This window comes from Microcaecilia unicolor, chromosome 6, assembly GCF_901765095.1.
Source record: "Microcaecilia unicolor chromosome 6, aMicUni1.1, whole genome shotgun sequence".
Classification (NCBI taxonomy): Eukaryota; Metazoa; Chordata; class Amphibia; order Gymnophiona; family Siphonopidae; genus Microcaecilia; species Microcaecilia unicolor.
In genome coordinates, this window is record NC_044036.1 from 291,937,036 (window position 1) to 291,956,578 (window position 19,543).

The 19,543-nt window shown below is 44.4% G+C and overlaps 2 protein-coding genes across 2 annotated transcripts; one reads left to right on the top strand and one right to left on the bottom strand.

Annotated features, from left to right (window-relative positions):
* The first annotated feature begins 4,162 nt into the window (after window positions 1-4,162).
* Window positions 4,163-10,686, top strand: LOC115473147 (torsin-1A-like). The gene is made up of 5 exons (XM_030207853.1): window positions 4,163-4,447; window positions 4,884-5,149; window positions 5,579-5,754; window positions 7,231-7,358; window positions 9,031-10,686. The coding sequence occupies exons 1-5, from the start codon at window positions 4,252-4,254 to the stop codon at window positions 9,279-9,281; spliced, it is 1,017 nt and encodes a 338-aa protein (XP_030063713.1). The 5' UTR covers window positions 4,163-4,251; the 3' UTR covers window positions 9,282-10,686.
* Window positions 10,687-11,172: 486 nt separating this feature from the next.
* On the bottom strand, window positions 11,173-14,319 carry LOC115472543 (torsin-1A-like; the record flags this gene model as incomplete). Its single annotated transcript, XM_030206839.1, has 4 exons — window positions 11,173-11,881; window positions 13,202-13,329; window positions 13,660-13,835; window positions 14,023-14,319. Coding segments are annotated over 4 exons (849 nt in total), but the record flags the coding sequence as incomplete, so codon positions are not given.
* Between the last annotated feature and the right edge of the window lie 5,224 nt (window positions 14,320-19,543).

Consider the following 19,543-nt stretch of genomic DNA (forward strand, 5'->3'; position numbering starts at 1 on the left):
TGCTGCTTTTTATAGAGTTCTAACTCTGGTTGTTCTTGGTAGAAGGCTTCGGCTGCTTCTAAAGCAGTCTCGGGTCAATTTAGTGTGCCACCTCACCCACTGCTTCATAGGCAGGGGTAATCCTTCAAGGAACTGCTCCAGGAGGACGACTCGCGATCTCCAGGCCCGTCTTGTCGTCCGGTTGCAGCCATCTCCAGGCAACCTCCTTGAGTCAGTAGAAGAAACTCTAGGGGTTTTCTTTAACTTGTAGGGACCCTTTCTGGAATCACTACTGACAGGCCTCTGGGGTGCCACCTTCCCTCTCCAAAATGGCAGCTTTTATTTTTTCATAGGTGGCCATCCCAGCGGAATTAACGTCTTGGAATGCCATGTGGCTGCTACCAGTCAGTAAATTCCACAGATAAGAGGTCCATGATGCTTCTGGCCAACCTGCAAGGCAGGTGGTTCTCTTGAAATTGGTCACAAAATAGTCCGGGTCGTCTTCTAATGCCATTGTCTTTAATACTGAAACCTGGGCAGCCATTCCTGTTTGGGCCTGAGCTCTGTTGTAGCTCTACCAGCTTCTGCAGCACCTGCTGCTGCATCTGTTGCTCAAAATGTGCCTGCATAAGCTGTTGCTGCTGCTTTTAAGAACATGAGTAGCCATACTGTGTCAGACCAATGGTCCATCTAGCCATTATCCTATTTTCCAAACAGTGGCCAAGCCAGGTCACAAGTACCTGGCAGAAACCCAAATCATGGCAACACTCCATACTGCAAATCCCAGGGCAAGTAGTTGCTTCCCATGTCTGCTTCAATAGCAGACTATGGACTTTTCCTCCAGGAATTTGTCCAAACCTTTTTTAAACCCAGATACGTTAACTGCTGTCACCACATCCTCCAGCAAAGAGTTCCAGAGCTTAACTATTCGTTGAGTTAAAAAATATTTCCAGGGACAACAGTGACTTTCCCCATTTCTATCTCAGTAGCAGACTATAGATGACATACAAGGTGCGTTCATCAATGGGTCTGGAACAGCTTCAGTTATCTCACCACTCCGTGGAGGTTGAATTAGCCTTATAGAGGGCATCTGCATTCCTTTCATAGACACTCTCTTGCAATGCAGAGGCTTTAAACCAAGCCACTCATCTTGCAGAAATAGCTACCCACCCCCCAACTCTTGTTTCAGACATGTTATACAGTAGACTGCACAAATCATGTTTTTAGAACAATCTTCAAAATCCTGTAGAATCACGTTAATGATTTAGCAGCATTTTTAGTCATGGGCTTTACCATTGACCTCCATTGCCCCTGGTACAAAATAAGTACCTGAATATATGTAAACCGCTTTGAATGTAGTTGCAAAAACCTCAGAAAGGTGGTATATCAAGTCCCATTTCCCTTTCAGTCCAGAATCTTATACAGTAGGATGCTGATTATCCAGACTAACCTCTGCACAGAGCAATCCAGATAATGCAAAATCCGGATGATTTGACATTCCTTTTTGAAAAGAGCACACACACACTTTGAGTGCTAGATGTTGAGCATTACTTTTTGTTTTCAATAATAAATGGGAAAAAATACAAAGCAATTTGTGAAGTTATACATTTTTTTTACTGTATAGCATATATAATGTGATAATGTCAAAAGAGAAATGAGGTTGTTGGTGGTGGTGTTGGATGCCCAGCTTGCTATGCAAGCTTAGATTGGAAATGTGATACAAACATCCTTCCATCAGCTATATTTGCTATATTGATTAAAGCCGATGTTGGCTTTATCTGATTTCTGAAATGTACAAAGTATGGTGCTATCGAAAGTGGACTATTGTAGTTCTCTTTATTTGGGAATGTTCAGTGCTAGGGTGAAAGCTTTACAGGTTGTAAAGAAGGAGAATGCTACTGCATGGGTGGTTTCGAAGTAAGACCATATCACTCCCACTTTGAAACTGCTCCATTGGTTGCCTGTGAGATTTAGGGTTCAGTTTAAAGTTTTGTCTCTTCTCCATCAAAGAATAGCAAGCAGGCTTGTCTTTCTCAATTTTCAGATTTGATTATTCAAGAAACGATTAAACTCCAGTATCCAAGAAAACTGTGTCCTCATGCCTTCTGTTATGATTTACAGCTTACAACCTTTGATTGAGGGCAACGGGCCATAACTTCACAGTGCTTCTGCTCATAATATCTGCATGGCAGCTACATGGTCCACAATGCTTGCTTTCATGAATCACTACAGTTTGGACCATCCAAGCTTTTCAGACTCTATGTTGGGACAGGTGGTACTAAACGCTTCCATGTAAATGCTTTAACTCACCACCACCAAAAATTTTCAGGTCACTATGCTTTTTCTCACATATTACTAACAAATTTATTAAGAGCGACCTTTAGCTTTGGAGTCGCCACTTATGTGGCTAAAATATACAGGCTGTCCATGAAAAAAATAGAGTTGCATACCTGTAATGGGTGTTCTCCATGGGTAGATGGATATTTCAGCCACAGAATCCCTCCTTCCCAACACCGAGTTGAACTGCGCTAAAGTATGAACTGTGTAAGGTATAGTATTGGGCAGGAATTCCTGCACATGCATTTAAGTCTTTTTAGAGACTTCACTGCTTGGAATCCTCTCCATTTGGCAGTCACCCAGTGACATAACCAATGTGTGGCTGCAATATCCAGCTGTCCACACCGTAACAGGTGTGCAACTATATCGCAGTGTTTCCAGAGGCGGTCCTGGAGTACCCCCTTGGCAGTTGGGTTTTCAGGATATCCACAATTAATATGCACAAAAGAGATTTACATACAATAGAGGTAGTGTATGCAAATCAATCTTATGCATATTCATTGTGGATATCCTGAAAACCTGACTGGCAAGGGGGTACTCCAGGACCTACTGGGGAAACATTGCTTTATTGTATTAAGCTCTATTAAGTAGTAATAAACCTTTATGTGTGTTCTCTCTTAGAAGTAAAGTCATTATGGTCACTGTGTTAGTCCACTTTTTAAGGTAATAAATAGAAATAAATCAAAACATAGAAAATAAAATAATATACCTTTTTTAATTGGACTAACACATTTTTGATTAGCTTTCGAAGGTAACCCTTCTTCAGATCATTATTTCTGCATAAAGGAAGCCCTTATTCAATACATATCTGTGAAATAGTAGTAATTAAAAAAAAGCAAGTGCATTTTTATAATATACCACTGCATTCCACAAAACAAAAAGGAGCAGGTCCCCACATGCCATCTTTTTCGTTTGTTGTAGGGGGGGGGGGGGGGGGAGATGTTAAATGCTCCCGGTTTCAACCAAATTAATGTCTTTTTTTAAAATTGTACTTATAAATAGTAAGTCTGATTGTTAAGTACCTGATTCTCATAACATGTCTGTTTTGGTGGCCCTTTATTAGGTGAAAACATCTCCCTATAGCCAGGTCCTCCAAATGACACAATCTTCTCTATATATAAAAGGCACCACCAACGTTCTAAATGAAGCCTCCAGCCGGAAGTGTGAAGGGGGAGAGATATCTGGTTTCCCCATGAGTGTCTGCCCGGCCCTCGCTCTCTCTGTAACACAAACAGTGAAGGAAAACACAGCAAAGCATGAAATCAAATTGCTCTCTCTGTAACAGTGAAGGACTCAGAGGGGGGAAGGGGACAGAGGGCAGAAGCCCTCACTTCACTATCTCTGTAACACAAACACAGCACAGCAGGAAACTTATTACTGAAGGACTTGACTCCGAGGGCAGAGGGGACAGAGAGGCCAGACAGCACAGGGGAAGGGAGAGAGGGCAGGGACACACACACACTCCCACATGCACACAGAAGAAAACCTTGCTAGCCCCCGTTTCATTTGCATCAGAAAAGGGGCTTTTTACTAGTGATGATTTAAAATGTAGAACAAATTAGTACTCTAACCGATGAAACCAACACTTCTGTGTGCATCCGTATGCTGCACAAACCAGCACGTTTGAAAATATAAGCGAGATTAAATAAAAATGCTACCAAAACGACAGAGGGTGCAGCAGCTCATAGGTTTTCTTGTTTTGTTTTGTGTACTAGATGACCGCGCGCGCGGAATGGGAAACAGTCAGCGAGTAAGAAAATTGGATTCAAGTTTTTGACGTCATCCTACCTCCTTCTTTCTTCAACCTCTTCAATACCCGAGACACACCGGACGGAAGTGACGCTACTGCGGGGCGGAAGTGCACTTCTGCTACTGGTAGATGGTAGTTAGTTACGGCTGGAGTTTGGTAGGGAACTGCGCAGCGCACTTTTCTTCATGGAGGGGGCGTCTGGGTTAAGGCTCGGCCTGATGCTCTTGCTACTCCTTTGTCCGGGCCTTGCCGTAGAGCCCGTGAGTCTGGGCCTTGCCATTGGGGCGGCCTCGGCGCTCACCGGTTACTTGTCCTACCCGCGCTTCTACTGCGGTATAGTGGAGTGCTGCCGCCAGGAGGAGGAACCACTGAACAACACCGGTGAGGGGGATGGGGAAGTGTAACTGAGAGGAGGGAGCAGGTCAGGGTGTGCGACCCCGAGGGGAGTGGAGACAATATGGAGAGAGGTGAATTACTCTGCAACCCACCCTAGTTTCGTTTTCCCTTAGCTGGGAGATGTATGTGGCTGAAAGAGATCCTTGAATGCTCCTGCAGTTCAACCACCTAACTACTTGGCTCTGGGGTGAGAGAGCTCTGCAGGGATTCTGTGTGCACACTGATCCTTGAGCCCGGAGTTATTTTTCCTCAGTCCTGCTTGCAGCAAATCTGCTTCCTCCTGCTCACATGATATGTTTGCGGAGCCCGCTATGGTCAGTGGTGGTATGTGTCTAGGCTTTTGTGTTAGAAATAAAACAGTGACTCGTGTTTCCTTATACTGCTATTGGCTAAGACGTAGTCTTCTCGTTTCTTTGCTTAGCTTTACAATTCGATCTGCAGAATAAGCTTTTTGGGCAGCACTTAGCCAAGGAAGTGATCCTGAAAGCCATGACTGGATTTATGAGCAACCAGAACACAAAGAAACCCCTGGTTTTGTCTCTGCATGGCTGGACCGGCACCGGTAAAAACTTCATCAGCAAAATAATTTCAGAAAATATATACGAGAAAGGACTGAACAGCAAGTATGTGCATCTGTTTGTATCCACAATCCACTTCCAGCATGACAATCTGCTCAACTTGTACAAGGTATAAACAGAGTGTTGGTCTGAGCTCCTCAACGAGGAACCCTCTGGGCTGTGTGTAGTGGATATCTGGAATGAGATGAGGCATTTTCCTTCCTAATGTATTATTTCATGGAATCAGTGATAAGAAATGCTGTTCTGGGATAGGGTTTAAAAAAGCTGCCCAGACTTGTTGCTTAGTAATTGTGTAGAACTGTACAATCGTCCTTTGGTAGGTAAAGTAGGATAAATAAAGGAGGAGGGTTTCTACTTGGCCTACCTCCGTGTATTGCCAAGTATTTATGTAGTACAAATGTTCTGTGGGCTGAGATTTTGAGATGTTTTAACTGCAGTGTAATTGCTTCATTCTGGCCCCCATTGACATGAACCTCTGCCTCTTCTTCTCCTCCCCCCAGTCCTGTGTATCACAGTCTTATGCCTTCTCGCCTGACAGGACCAACTGCAGAATTGGATCCGGGGTAATGTCAGTGCCTGTGCACGCTCTATCTTCATATTTGATGAGATGGATAAAATGCACCCTGGCCTCATTGATGCTATCAAACCTTTTCTGGACTACTATGAGCAGGTTGATGGAGTATCCTATCAGAAAGCTATCTTCATCTTTCTCAGGTACAGAAGTCTGCTATCCTTCACTTTACAAGAGTCTAGGTTTATAGAAAAGACTAGCCATTTATTATACCTTACCTCTTCTTTGTCATCCTCGATCTCATTGTAATTCCAACTGTATTTCTCTATCCTGGCATGGCGCTGCCATAACAGGTCTTTGTAAGCCACATTGAGCCTGCAAATAGGTGGGAAAATGTGGGATACAAGTGCAATAAATAAATCTGTGTGTTTATTTTAATTTGGAATTGTTTTGAGATATGAACAGTCTGCTGGTTTGGCTTATCAGTTTAATAACATTAAAGCTGTGACCCTGGGACCTGTAGGTTAAATGGCAGTCAAATTTTGGATAGTACATATTAGAGGTACACAGATTTTATTTCACTTGTGGAATTTGAGTAAGAGGTCTGTTTTTTAATCAGAACTGTATTAAGAGTTCATATTTTAATCTATCACACAAAATATCTTGCGAAAGTGTTCACAATGATGCTCCTTGCGATCTTGGGTAGACCACACAGCCTCTATGGCCTTAGTATAAGTTTTTTTAGATTGTGAGTCCTCTGGGGCAAGGAGCTATCTCCAGTACCGAAGTGTAATTCATCTTGAGCTACTAATGCAAAGATGTGAACTAAATGTATGTTGTATAAAAATAGTGGGTTTGTCTGCTCTGTCTTCTTTACACATTTTATCATTGTAAAGTGCACAGTAGCCATATTGGACCCCCTGCAGTCTATCAAGCATCTGGAGTAATAATAATACTTTGTATTTTTTTTTTGGGGGGGGGGGGGAGGAGGGAAACAACTGCTATTAACCATAAAGCCTCTGTTATCATGGCTTATGCTATGATTCTCAAACCTATCCTGGGGGACCATTGGTTTGTCGTTTTTTTTTTTTTTTTTTCAGGATATGCACAATGAATATGCCTCAGAGACTTGCATATAATGGGGTGAAGGGCATGCAAATCTCTCATATGCTTATTCAGGATATTCTGAAAACCTGACTGGTGGTCCCCCAGGACAGGTTTGAGAACCACTTCTAAGTTAGTACAGTGTTTCTCAATGCAATCCTTGGGTACATCCAACTAGTTGGATTTTCAGGATATCCACAATGAATATGCATGAAAGATTTGCATGCACTGCCTCCTCAGTATGCAAATTTCTCATTCATATTCATTGTGGATATCCTGAAAATCCAACTGGTTGGATGTACCCAAGAACTGAGTTGAGAAGCACTGGCTTAGTGGGACAAATGTCTCATCAGCTGAAATTTTGCTTGGTTTTGATTATATTACTACATTTGTTCTTAATATTACATGTCACTTATAGAATATAGCCTAGAATAATGAAAAGTTTGAGTTTTTGAAGGTGGGTGCAGTTTAGGAAAGATTGTTGGGCAGTGAGCTGAAATAGTCTAACACCACCTCTTGTCTTGTACAATCCTTGCACAGCCTGGAGTGCTGACTACAATTGTGACTGTTCCCAGCAATGCAGGTGGTGACCTGATTACCCAGGTGGCACTGGATTTTTGGAAGAGTGGCAGAAAGAGGGAAGACATGCAGCTCAAAGACCTGGAGCCCATCCTTTCTGTTGGCGTTTTCAACAATAAGAACAGTGAGTATGTTTGTTTATTAAAAACTTAATACCACTTAAGAGACCAAACTGGTTTACAATCCTGTACAACAATAACTAAACTAAATTAAACATAAACTAAAAAAAAAAACAAAAATAGAATTATTTAAGAACACCATAAAATTGATAGGAAAGACCTAACCACAATTACACAGCAAACACCCAAATTACTCATACAGTTTGCAAGAAAATTACCATATTCCAGAGGCGTTAATGAACCAAGGTCTGTACATGAATCCAAGTTAAAAGGTTCTTTAAACAAATTAATCTTTAATAAAATTTTAAATTTCTTAAAATTTTCTTCTAAACAAGCATGGTTTGGAAGATGGTTCCATAGGACAGGAGGCAAACACACAGAACAACCCTTTGCAGCTCAAGAAGACTGACAACACAGCAAAGGAGATGGGGAAAAAACACAAACCATCACTCTATATGTTCAAATCTTTTATTGACATCCAAGACTTGACACGGGTTGTATTTCGGCTAACAAGCCCATGCCGAGTCTTGGATGTCAGTAAAAGATTTGAACATGTACAGCGATGGCTTGCACTTTTTCCCCTCTCCTTTGCGGTGTTGTCTGAGTCCATGGGACAGGAGCCATATTAAAAAATGTTCTAGTTGAATTTAACCTTACCCTCTGTAAAGAGGAATTATAATCTGTGGCTTTGTAGGGTCCTAAGGATTCCTGGATGGAATATAAGGGATGGTTACTGAATGTAAATAAGTCAATTGTAAAGAATAATATGTTTTATGAATCAGTCAGTATCTTAAATTTCATTCTACATGGAACTGGTAGCCAATGAAACTTCAAAAATAAAGGTGTAATATGGCCATACTTCCTATAATTACCAAGCAATCTAAGTGCTGTACAATAATCCAATCTTGAAACAGAGTGCATGAAGCAATGTATGAAGTGGTTTTTCATCAAAAAGATGTTTAACAAGTATACAATATTTTTTTTACGGTGTCATTGACTTAGTTATCAAAAGATAATCGGGAGTCAACCAAAATCCATAAATATCTAAAGGTATCAACTGAGGGGATAGATATTCCTCAAAACGTAGGTGTAATATTTAGCTCCTTACCATGTCCAGTAATTCAAACCAGATGCAACTGTTTGAAAAGAAGAGGGTGATGTGAGCATGCCATTGAGATTTTATACCATCCCCTTTTTTCCTGCCTTTGCATACTGTCTAGCCAGTCCTCCCCAACCCCTTGTGCTTTTATCCTAGCTCATCGCATTGGTCATTCCCATGCTTCCTTGTTCGTTGGTTCTTAGAGATGGTTAAAAAATATATGTATATATCAGTAGTGACTTTCTCTGTTAAAATTTGATTTTAAAATCCTTTTGCCAAGGTATGTTCACTTTGTGTTCCAGCAGCTTTTGCTGGAAATTGCTTTTTCTAGATGCCCTTATGGGCAGTGTTTTCTATATATATGTTGTCCAGAGCAGTGGTAGATCAGAGGTTGAGAAGTTGTGACTGATATTTTCGGTGACATAAACAAATGGAAGGGGTTTTGAAACCATTGCTCAGTTCATTAGGTTACAGTAAGTTGTGGGATAATGACTGGCTACATGATATTGGAAATGTGGAAGCATCAATCTATGTGTGACACTGTACCAGTCATATAAACCAAATTTTTGTCTCTATAGGTGGCTTGTGGCACAGCAGTCTGATTGATAAAAACCTGATCGATTACTTTGTGCCCTTCCTGCCGCTGGAGTACATACATGTGAAGATGTGCGTCGCAGCAGAGCTGCAGGCTCGGGGGTATAAAGCAGACCCAGAGACTATCACCAAAGTTGTCGAGGAGATGACCTACTTCCCCAAAACAGAGAAAATCTATTCAGACAAAGGCTGCAAGACGGTCCCTGCAAAGCTGGACTTGCACATAGAGCTGTGACTGTTGCTGCTTGGCAGGTGCACAAAAGTGCAATGGGGGACTGCAAAGCTCTGTGGACAAAAAGCCCTTCAAAGCACTTTTTTAGTTTTTAGCGTCAACCTGACGCCATCACATGCGGAAAAGGATAGTGGTGGTGGGTAGTGTGTGAAAGCAAAAGGTCACTTTTTTCTAAATGTTTTTACCATATAGTAACCAAATGTTACCTGTCATCAGAGAACAGCTCTGTGTCGACCACCAACACCAGAAATGTTGTTCTGATGTGAGATTCTCTCCGTTACAGGAGATGAGCGTATTTGGGGTTTCTTGTCTGCCACTGTAGCCTGGTAATGTCCTGTGCCCGGGGTGGTATCTGTTGCCAGTTAGTTTTAAGACTTGCATTTTTGTTTTACCAAAATTGAATCAGCTATAATGCCGTTACAAATTTGTATTTTCATTTTGATGCTGTAGCTTTCAGAATTTGAGCTGTGGAGAGACACAGGCCTATTACAGTGGTGCTTCTCTGTGAGTGAGAGAACAGGTGTATTTTAAAATAATCTCTCTCTAATTCTAGGGGGACGGGGCAATTTTTATTCTTATAAGAGGAATGAAGCTATCATGGTCTGTCAGTGCAGTGATGATGGGAGAATCTTTTTCTCTGTTTGGGTAAAGATTTGTTGTGAAAAGATAATAAAGGTGGAGGGGGGCATGGGTAGCTAGCCTTTCAGCTTGCCTATCCAATTTTTAAACTTTTTTCAGTATCTGCATTCCTGCTGAACAAGAGGGCATGTGACAAACAGGACCTGATCTAGAAAGGTGCTTTTCCTGTTCTGTGCCTGTGAAAGAAAAAAGCTTAGCAAATCAGGCCTATAATGTTTTCCATTTAAGGAGATTCTAACATACATGTCCAATGAACCTTGTCCTTTTTAATTCGATTGAACACTTGTTTTACATGGTCACTTGCTGTGCAGTGTGAGGGTGTAGGATAGTTCCCTTGTGAAAATGACACTGGGGTATCCTTGACACCTGGGTTATGTTTAAATCCTGAAAGCAGTAGTTGCAGTCTTATCTGAGAAAAGGAGGGGATTAGTCTAAGCTTCTGGTAGCTCGACCCCCAGTGTGGAGAATAGTGCTGTCAAAGGCAGAACCTGACACTCTCTATCGGTGAGAGCATGAAGGTTAGGATTTGGCACTGCTATGCCTCTCTTGACCCATGCACTTCTCCTGCCTGGGCTTGTTTTGTGCGGTTCAGGGACATTGGCTGTGTTTTACATTCTGTTCTACAGCTCTCTTCTCCCTGGAGGAGACACCATGAATGATGGAACTTCAGACTTTTTTTTAGTTTACCTTTTTTAAGCTGTTTAGGTCATTATATATATATTTGGTTGTTTGGACATTTATTTCATAAGAATAAACCTGACAACCAGAACTGCTGTAGTGTAAATTCTTCAAAGAAATGGTGAAAGAAGTACCAGCCTGCTGGCTTGTGTGTGAATTGTGAGAGAGAGCAACTACACACGGTGTACTAGAAACGTCCAGCATCCTTCTGTCTCTTGATAGTGAAGTTTATGGCATCATTCTGTTCCTCTGCACTTGGAAAAGGATCCAAAGCTTTTAAAACCATTTGCAGTAAAAGCACTGGGAATAGCTGTGAACATCTGAACAGCTGCTATCAGGTCTGCCCCCCTCCCCCCACTAGGGTGAGATGAGAGGCTCTGGCCATAAAATTCTTTCCTATCTCTGGGGCAGAAAGAGAACAGCTGTGGAAATCTGAAGCCATAGACAAATAATTGAATGTATTAAATGTTCCATTTATGTACAAAAATACTATGCAGATATGGTTGTAGTCAATTTGTAGTACTATTCTAATTTTAACTTGCACTGGGTGTTTTATTCTATGCACTTTGTTATTAATCCTATGCATTACCACCTAAAAAAAAAAAGAGTCCAAAAATTAAGGAGAGAAGCCAGAAAAAAAAAAAACCATAAGGAGAGGGAACAAAAAGGAAGAAACCCCAAGTTTAAAAACCAAACAGGACTGTAGGACACCGATAAGATCTAAGAAGGCAATAACCCATCTGTACCAGTCTGATGCACATCTTGCCTCAAAACTATCAGTTGCAGAAGCCATAGATTCTTTTAAAGAAATTCTACTAATGGTTGTAAATCCTACAAGCCACCCTCCTTGGCATGTTACAAAGGGTAGGATATGGAAGAAAACAGTTGCACTATCTCAGTGCAAAATTGCACTAATACTTTTATTATGAGTAGGGGGAAGTATGAATATGTTTAAAGTTTTAGCAGACGTACAGCCATTTTGTAGAAATTTTAGAAAACAGATACCGAGGTGAGCTGCTGTAGGCTAGGGCATGGTCCTCAGTAATGCAGAGCGACTTTGGTGGCCACAGTCTTGCATCCGTGGCTTGAAAAGATCTTTTCCTCTGGGGGAAAGTCAGTCAGTTCTGAGCCAATCTGTTGGATAACATCTTCTGGGTGCTGGTTGTAGCCCCGGCTGCGCAACTCTGCTTTTATACATTCTATTACATGCTGCCTCTCCAGGGGTAGGAAGGGGATGTAATAATCGATGAGGTTCCTTTGGATCAGGTCACTGTGCCAAAAGCCACCTGTGCAAATGGAGAAAAAAGTCAACAAAATTAGTGCCTGGACTTTGAACACCAGCACTTTCCCTAACTCTGCAGTGGCAAGCCTCCCCCCCCCAATCTACTTGACATGATCACAGTATTGTGATCTCACTACAAACCTCTTGATCTCCCTTCTATAAAGGGGAATCAATGAAGGGCAACTCCCATTCAAATCCATTACAAGCTCTGGGCTGGCATAAGCTGGTAGGAATTTGGTGAAGGATAGGTGGGAACAGAATGCTTTCATATTCCAAACTGCTTGACATGCAGGCCCGGAGTGTGGGAATGCTTTTTTCTAGTGGAAGCGAGAGCAACTGATATGCCATCAGGAACAAGCAAGACAAGAGTGCCATGGAGGGGGAGGGAGGGCAGAGCTAAGTGACAGTGAGCCATGGGCAGTGTTTGTGTGTGTGGGGGGGGGGGGGGGGGGGGGGGGAACAGAACAAGGTGACAGTGAGCCATGGGAAGGGAGCAGAGCAAGATGAGTGTACCATGGGGATGGGGGGTAGAGCAAGCTGACAGTGTGCCATGGAGTGGGGGGGAGCAGAGCAGCAAAGTAAGGTGAGAGTGTGCCTTGGGGATTTTGGGGGAGGGCAAGAAAAAAGAAGGGTTGCATAAAGCTGATAGTGTAACATGGGGATGAGAGGGGACATAGCTGAGAGTGTGCCACTGATATGGGTAGAGGGTGGGGGAAAGATACAGTGATAAGTAGGGGACAGAAAGAATAAGAGGTGAAGGTGTGTGCCTTGGTGGGGGGGGGGGGGGGGACAGAAATAAGGGATAGGGGTATGTGGCTGAGGGAGGGTGGATGAGAGGTAGGGGTACTGCATGCCGGAGAAGACTTTGAGGGCAGAATTAGCAGTCTTCCTAGGAGGTAGAGGCAGAGAGAGCTGCAGCTGGAGTGAGAGATGGGGGTGAGGCTGGAGCCTGAGGAGGGAAAAGGCAGGAGAGACTTTCAGGCCTTAGGCTGAGGAATTCTGTGCAAAATCACAACAAATAATGCAGGATTTTTTAAATATAAAAATGTTGTCCAGAATTCTCCCAGGAGAAACCTGCAATTGAGCCAGGCCTCTGTCTCTTCACCTTTTCTGTTGTAGAGTACTTCAGAATTTGGGCCAAGCGTTTATCCCTGCCCTTTCCACCATTTCTGTGCTAGAATGCTCCAGAACCTGGAGCAGATGTCTATCCCTGTCCTTGCCACTGTTGGTGCTAGAAGTGTGCTTCAGACTCTCTGGAGTCATCTGTCCTTGCCCTTGTCACTGTTTCTGATCTAGAGTAGGCCTCCACTCCTGCTGCACTTACTGTCTCTGTTCCTGAATGCTGTGGATGCCAGCAGTGGTTCCAGGTCTTTTAGCTGAATCTCCTCTCTAGTGCTGTTCTTCCTCCAGGCCTCCAGCATCTTCTCATTTATTCTGTCACCTCCTATGTTACTGATGGGGAAAAGAAAAAGAAGATGCCTCTGAGTACAGAACACCAGGGAAAGCAGACAGAGGCAAACTAATGTGATCACGCTCATACCTGAAGGAACCGCTGCTATGCCTATAACTGATAAACATATTAAAAAACACAGATTCCTTCTTCACATATTGCCGCAGTTCTTCTGGCTTATTATGAGTTGAAATTTCACGTGAATGAGATCTCCATATACGCACGAGTTGAAACCGACTGCTTTGTATAGCCCAGATCCAATGCACCTCTTGACTTTATTCTGACAGTGACAACCCTTGGGTTCCCTTTCCCCAGCAGGCTCCTACTATTACCTTATAAAAATGAAGATAGCTTTGCCATATGATAGTCCTTTGAATGCTTGCTGGTGATACAGAAATGGGGTGACAGCATCAATCAGTCCATAGGGCATGTGGTCCATCTCTGCAAAGATGAACAATGAGCTGGGGCAGATGCTGACATTCCCCTGAATCCAGTTTTGCAACTGCGCCTGATCAGGAAGTAGAATCACCTGTTATTCCACCCTTCTCTATTTGATCAAACTCACAGGGCTTCCTTGGCTAGAAAGCACTTCCTGTATGAAATCCTAACTTAAACCAAACAGGTGGCATATGATCAATAATCCAATGCTGAAAACATTCCATCACATTTTGAAAACAGTAGTGTATCTGGCTTACCTTATAGAGGGGAACATTCAGTGCATTGCTGAAATGCAGAGTTGGATGGAACTGGTGCAGGAATCTGCTCCTCACTCCCTGTGGATACAGGTTTTTGGCAATGATTTTACTTATGAAGGTTTTCCCGTTCCCATTTGAGCCATGAAAGGACATGACCAGAGGCTTGGTTGGGTGCTTGTTCTGGGTGTGAGCCTGGAGTGCTCGCAGGATTATGCTGATAGCCAGCTGCTGACCATAAACATCCTGCCACAGGTCACGCTGCAGTCCTGGAGGAAGGGAGGGAACAGAAGGGGGATATCAGTCAGGGTCCCTTCTTACTGGGTGGGGGAAGCACAGCACTTAGACTTGTATGGATTGTAAATTAGAGTTTATTGCTGCAAAGTCATTCCTAGTCCTATATAATAATTCTCACCTCCAACGTTCTATGCGTCTTGCTGCCTGTGTCTGTGACTTCTTCAGAGTTGGTCTGCTAGGCTCCGAAGCCCAGGCTGACGTCACCATTGCCATTGTGGCCACACCCCTGGGGGTGGGGTTGACCTGGGAGGGGCGGGGTACGTGACGTGGACGCGGATCATGGCGCCGCCGGGGATGGCGATGGGAAAGAGCAGGGCGGGCAGCCAGCAGCCAGGCCACGGCGATCAGAAGCAGGAGCCCCCCCCCCCCCCCCCAGCACATCAAACTCGGATTGCTGGTGAGGGAAGTGGCCTTGCAAAAGAGAAAGAGAGAGAGAGAATCTTGCCAAGGGATCTGATAGGATCGGTGCCGACAACAGCCCCAAGGGCCTCTGCAGTATGCTGCTGGCTGGCCCACCCTGGCAGGCACCATGTACGTGAATTACCTGCTGGAGAAGGATGTCTGCATGTACCTGGGCTCTGTGCGCCCCCACCCCTCCCTGCAGAGGTATTCCAGCACTGCCCAATATCCCGATTATGGAGGCTACCACAGCCTGAGCTTGGACACTGCTGCCCCCCACCTCGGCAGCCCCAGCCTGGCTCTCTCCCTACAACGCTCCCCAGGAAAAGTGGAGCCACACTACCTATAGCACAGGACTGGCCGCACTCAACCCATCCCCTGGGAGCGCCCTAGGTTACAGCCCGGTAGCTGAGTACCCAACAGGCCCGCCCCTGAAACTCGGAGGGAGGGAGGGGATGACCCTGACACACGGAGGGAGGGAGGGGACGACCCTGGCACTCGAGAGGGAGGGAGGGCGGGCCCCTGGCACACACTCTCATTCTCACACACACACTCTCTCACAGACACACTCGCACCCAGTCTCAATCTCTCTCTGTCACACACACACTCGCACATTCACTCTGTCTCTCTCACAGAGTCACTCACATACACTCTCTCAAACATATACACTCCAAGGAAAACCTTGCTAGTGCCCGTTTCATTTGTGTCAGAAACGGGCCTTTTTTACTAGTATTAAATAAAAGCCCAACTGTGAATGTATCAACCATCCTAGTGAACCCAGATTTTTGTGCCCCCTTCAATTAACTGTCAGGCCCAAAGACATTTGATTAACAAGAGACAGCAGGAGCATGCTTGGCTCATTATCTGGGGGGGGGGGGGGGTCATGTGATGCCGTTTGGCTGCGAGGACGCTCGTCTGCCCCACTCCGCTTCACCAGCGTATGATCTGCAACTTTATCGACCTAATCCTCCCCCGGGACATTAATTTCAATTGGGGGATTGCGCTGGATACCACAGTAATCTTCATGGAGTTTGGTTTCGTTTATTTAACTTGTCTCCTCGGGGCATGCCGGCAAAGACACCATGGCCTACCAGAGACCTCGTACAGCCTGCGAGCCCTAAGATGGCGATGCCGTTGCAATCCTCTACTGCAGTGGTTAACTTACAGGAAGAAGGTGATCAGGGAACTCACCAAACAGCTCATAGCAGTGATTGATGATTGCCTCTCTAAGTTGCAAGCCTCGGTCAACGACATTAAGAAAACTTTGGCGCGGCAAGCAACACATTTCCAACAGGTGGCTCATTATCTGGGCAGTAGGCAGAGCTCGTCACCCTATCATACTGTGGGTTGGGTGTACCAAGATGGCAGCAGCTGCATTGAGAATGAAAACTTCCTTAGGTGGACCGACTTCAGCTTTGTGACATCTCACCATCTCCTGTTAGTCAAGCCCATAACCTCCCCCACCCCTTAGAATTTGATAATTATCCTCAATAATCATGATCACCTCCAAAACACACCCATTCTCAGAATGATCCTATAAGAATGCATAATTGGACCTCAGTTTTGAAATATTAAACTTTGATTTGTACATACACATACCTAATGAAGGCCATTTCCCAAAGCCATTTATTTGGATAGATGGATTGTTTGGAAGCTGCTTACCCTACCTACATGTAAAGGCATGGGCTAATGGGTCTTTCAATGCCTGTCAGGGTCTATTGTTTTGTTTTTAATCTGACTACAGCTGCTCTTTACATCTCCCTAGAAGCTGCTGCTTGGGGCAACTGTCTAGTTTCCTTAATGTTTAATGGGCGCCTGAATGATTCGTTCTTGTTCTCTGCTCTTATTACCTTATTGGCTCTTTTCCCCTCAATATAGGATTTTGGAAAATATAAAATTCACATCCAAAGTGAAATAATGCAATTTTATTTGAAGGAGGAAGATTCTCCTTTAACAGACAGAATAAAAGCCCTCCCCTCCCCTCCTCCCTAGGTGTATCTGTGGTGGCTTAGTGGAGTGAAATCCTGCATTATAGAAGAAAGGTTCCTAGTTCAGCTATTTACATTAGCAATGCGGCTGTGGTTTTTTTTTTTAGACCTGAATCAGTGCAAGAGAGAGAGAAGTAGGAGAAAAAGCAGGCAGGCTAGCTGGTGGGATATCCTTTTCTGTATTAGGGAGTCTCTGCATTCAAAGAAAGGTTTAAAGGGGAGGGGGGGGGAGGTAAGCCACCAGCCAGCCTACCTAACGGCTAGAGGACTTCACCAAATATAGGAGGTTGATAGGGTCTAGCCTAGCTTAGCCAACTAGGCAGGGGACTTGCACGCAATTGCAGAGGAAGTGGTTAGATATACCTACAGTGCTGAATATGTTTGTTAAAGACTTGCTAACCACTCCCTCCAGCTACCAGGCTCACTGATGAAAAACTATCTAGGACTCATGGTCACTAACCCAGCGTCCAACTTCTGGGTCCTCACAGCAAGAGCACTTGGGAACCTCCATTACCTCTTGTCTGGGTACAGAACCTTGCAGGAAGGAGAAGAACAGCTGCATATAGGGGCACTGGCAGAAACTGCTGGTAGCTCAGAGATCACATCCATTTACTGATGTGTTTGTAGCTTAAGGTTAATGATTTTAACCCTATCTGTCAGATGGTATAGGACCAATCTGCAGCTTCAGTCTAAGGCCTGATTCTTGTCTAGTGGTTTCAGAAGGGCTTGTTGTGATCTCCTGTACAACGCCAGTCTAGAATAATTCCATTTTCTCCAGGAGTGACCCTGAGATCCAATCGCTGCAGTTTTTCGGACACATACAGTGAACCTAAGGTCACAGAACAGATGGGAGACTTTAGAATGCTGGGAGAAGACGCAATATAATATCGCCCTCACACAGCAAAATGTATAAATCATGTAATGATGCCCACAAAGTAGCATAAAACTAATGGTCCCCACTTCTTCACTCCTATTTACCTGTTATTACAAATGATTCTTTTATTCTCCCAGGAAGGAACTTTCGTAGACTCCACCCACCACCACCACCACCACCAACACCAACAACAACAACAACACCATGCATGGTTAGACTTTTTTTTTATGTGCTTTCAAGTCCCAGCCAGCTCTGCCTGCTCCTTGATTGTAAGGTTGCCTGCTGGCCCCTGGCCACCTAGAGCTAGTGGAGGAGTAAGAAATTGACAAGGAGAAAATGAAAGTTGGTGGGGGGGGGGGGGGGGGGGGGAGAGAGAAAGTGCCAGCTCCCCCTCCCCCTCCCCCCACCATGCTGCTAGAATTGCAGAGAAACTGCACTTTGCACATTCTCTTTCTGTGGATTCTCTTTCTGTGATGCACATTTCAAAGAGAACGAGCTAAAATCCGGTAATAAGGCTAGGAGGATGGGGGGGGGGGGGGGGGGGGGGGGAGGAAGAGGTAACAATAAAAACTGCCCGACGTCTGAGTTGAAAAGCAGAATCAGCTCATTTCTCCTCAGTTAGCCCATTAAATGTTGAACTTCTAGAAAGTAATGTGAAGTTAGTACTCACACCTGCATGTATATCCGAGCTTCGTGGAATCCCACAGAAAAGTTTCCATTGCGGCCTGTGGCATGGAAGTGCCCTATTCCAGTGTTTGTCAAACTTTTTGTGGCTGTGACTCCATGAGTGCAGAATAATGATACACCTATGGAGAGCCCACCCACATCGTGACCCCATTTGGGGTCCTGACCCACAGTTTGGAAATTCTGCCCTATTCTAATGGCCCCCAATTTCTACTGCTGTTCTTACCTGTGAGGTTCAGGGTTTCTTTGTCACTGCAGCACTCATAAAAGCAACATAGGAGCCCAGAGTAAGAAAGGAGCCCACCACAAAAAGCTGAAACCCCTCCAAGCAGCAACATTGAGCTAAAAAGATCCTGAGCTGACACTACAGTGGCCAGGAGAAAACCCCCTAGTACAACTGCACTGATCAGCTCCATGCCAGCTTGTGTATGTGTATATGAGAGAGAGAGGTGCAGCTGGGAGTTTCCAAGACATTGAGCTCAGCCCAGCCCAGGGGTTACAGTGCTGAAACAGAAGACAATAACTTCTACTTTCATTTTCCTGGGCTGTCTCTCTCCAGCTCTTCTCACACTTCTTTATTTTCACTTTCCCTTTTCTATGTCTTAGGGCTAGATGCACTAAGCTTTCTGAGCCAGCAACCTGGGTTTTAAACTGGTTTTAGCCAGTTTAACATGCAAGTAGTAAACAGGGACATGCACAAAAGGGCATTTTCCGATCACAGTAGCAGCTAAGGAAAACAGAATGCAAATGATCCAAAGGCTATTATAATGAGCTGCACTACCATTGCAAGGCTATTATAATGAGATGCACTACCGTTTTCCGATTCCCTTACCGTGGAAAACCTGACGGGAGGTCTGCACCTCTCATTGGGGCTGCTGTGAGGGAATCGGAAAGGAAAAAAAAATGCTTGTCAGGGACGTCCTTCTAAAGTGCCTAACATGGACGTCCTTCACTCACAAAACCAAAAAAGGACATCCCTGACGAGCACTTGGATGTTTGCAGCTTTCTCTGAAGTGCTACTTGTCTATTAGATTGTAAGCTCTTTGAGCAGGGACTGTCTCTCTTTGTTAAATTGTACAGCGCTGCGTAACCCTAGTAGCGCTCTAGAAATGTAAAGTAGTAGTAGTAGTAGTAGTGGCTACTACTTATTTCAAAAACGAAGGAGCTTACTACATTTGTCCCCCCTTCCTCATCGCCGACAGGGACCTTCCCAGGCTTCTGCAGAAGTGCTGGGCAATGCAGCCCCCCCGCCCCCTTCTTGCTGGCTAGGTGCTTCTTCTTG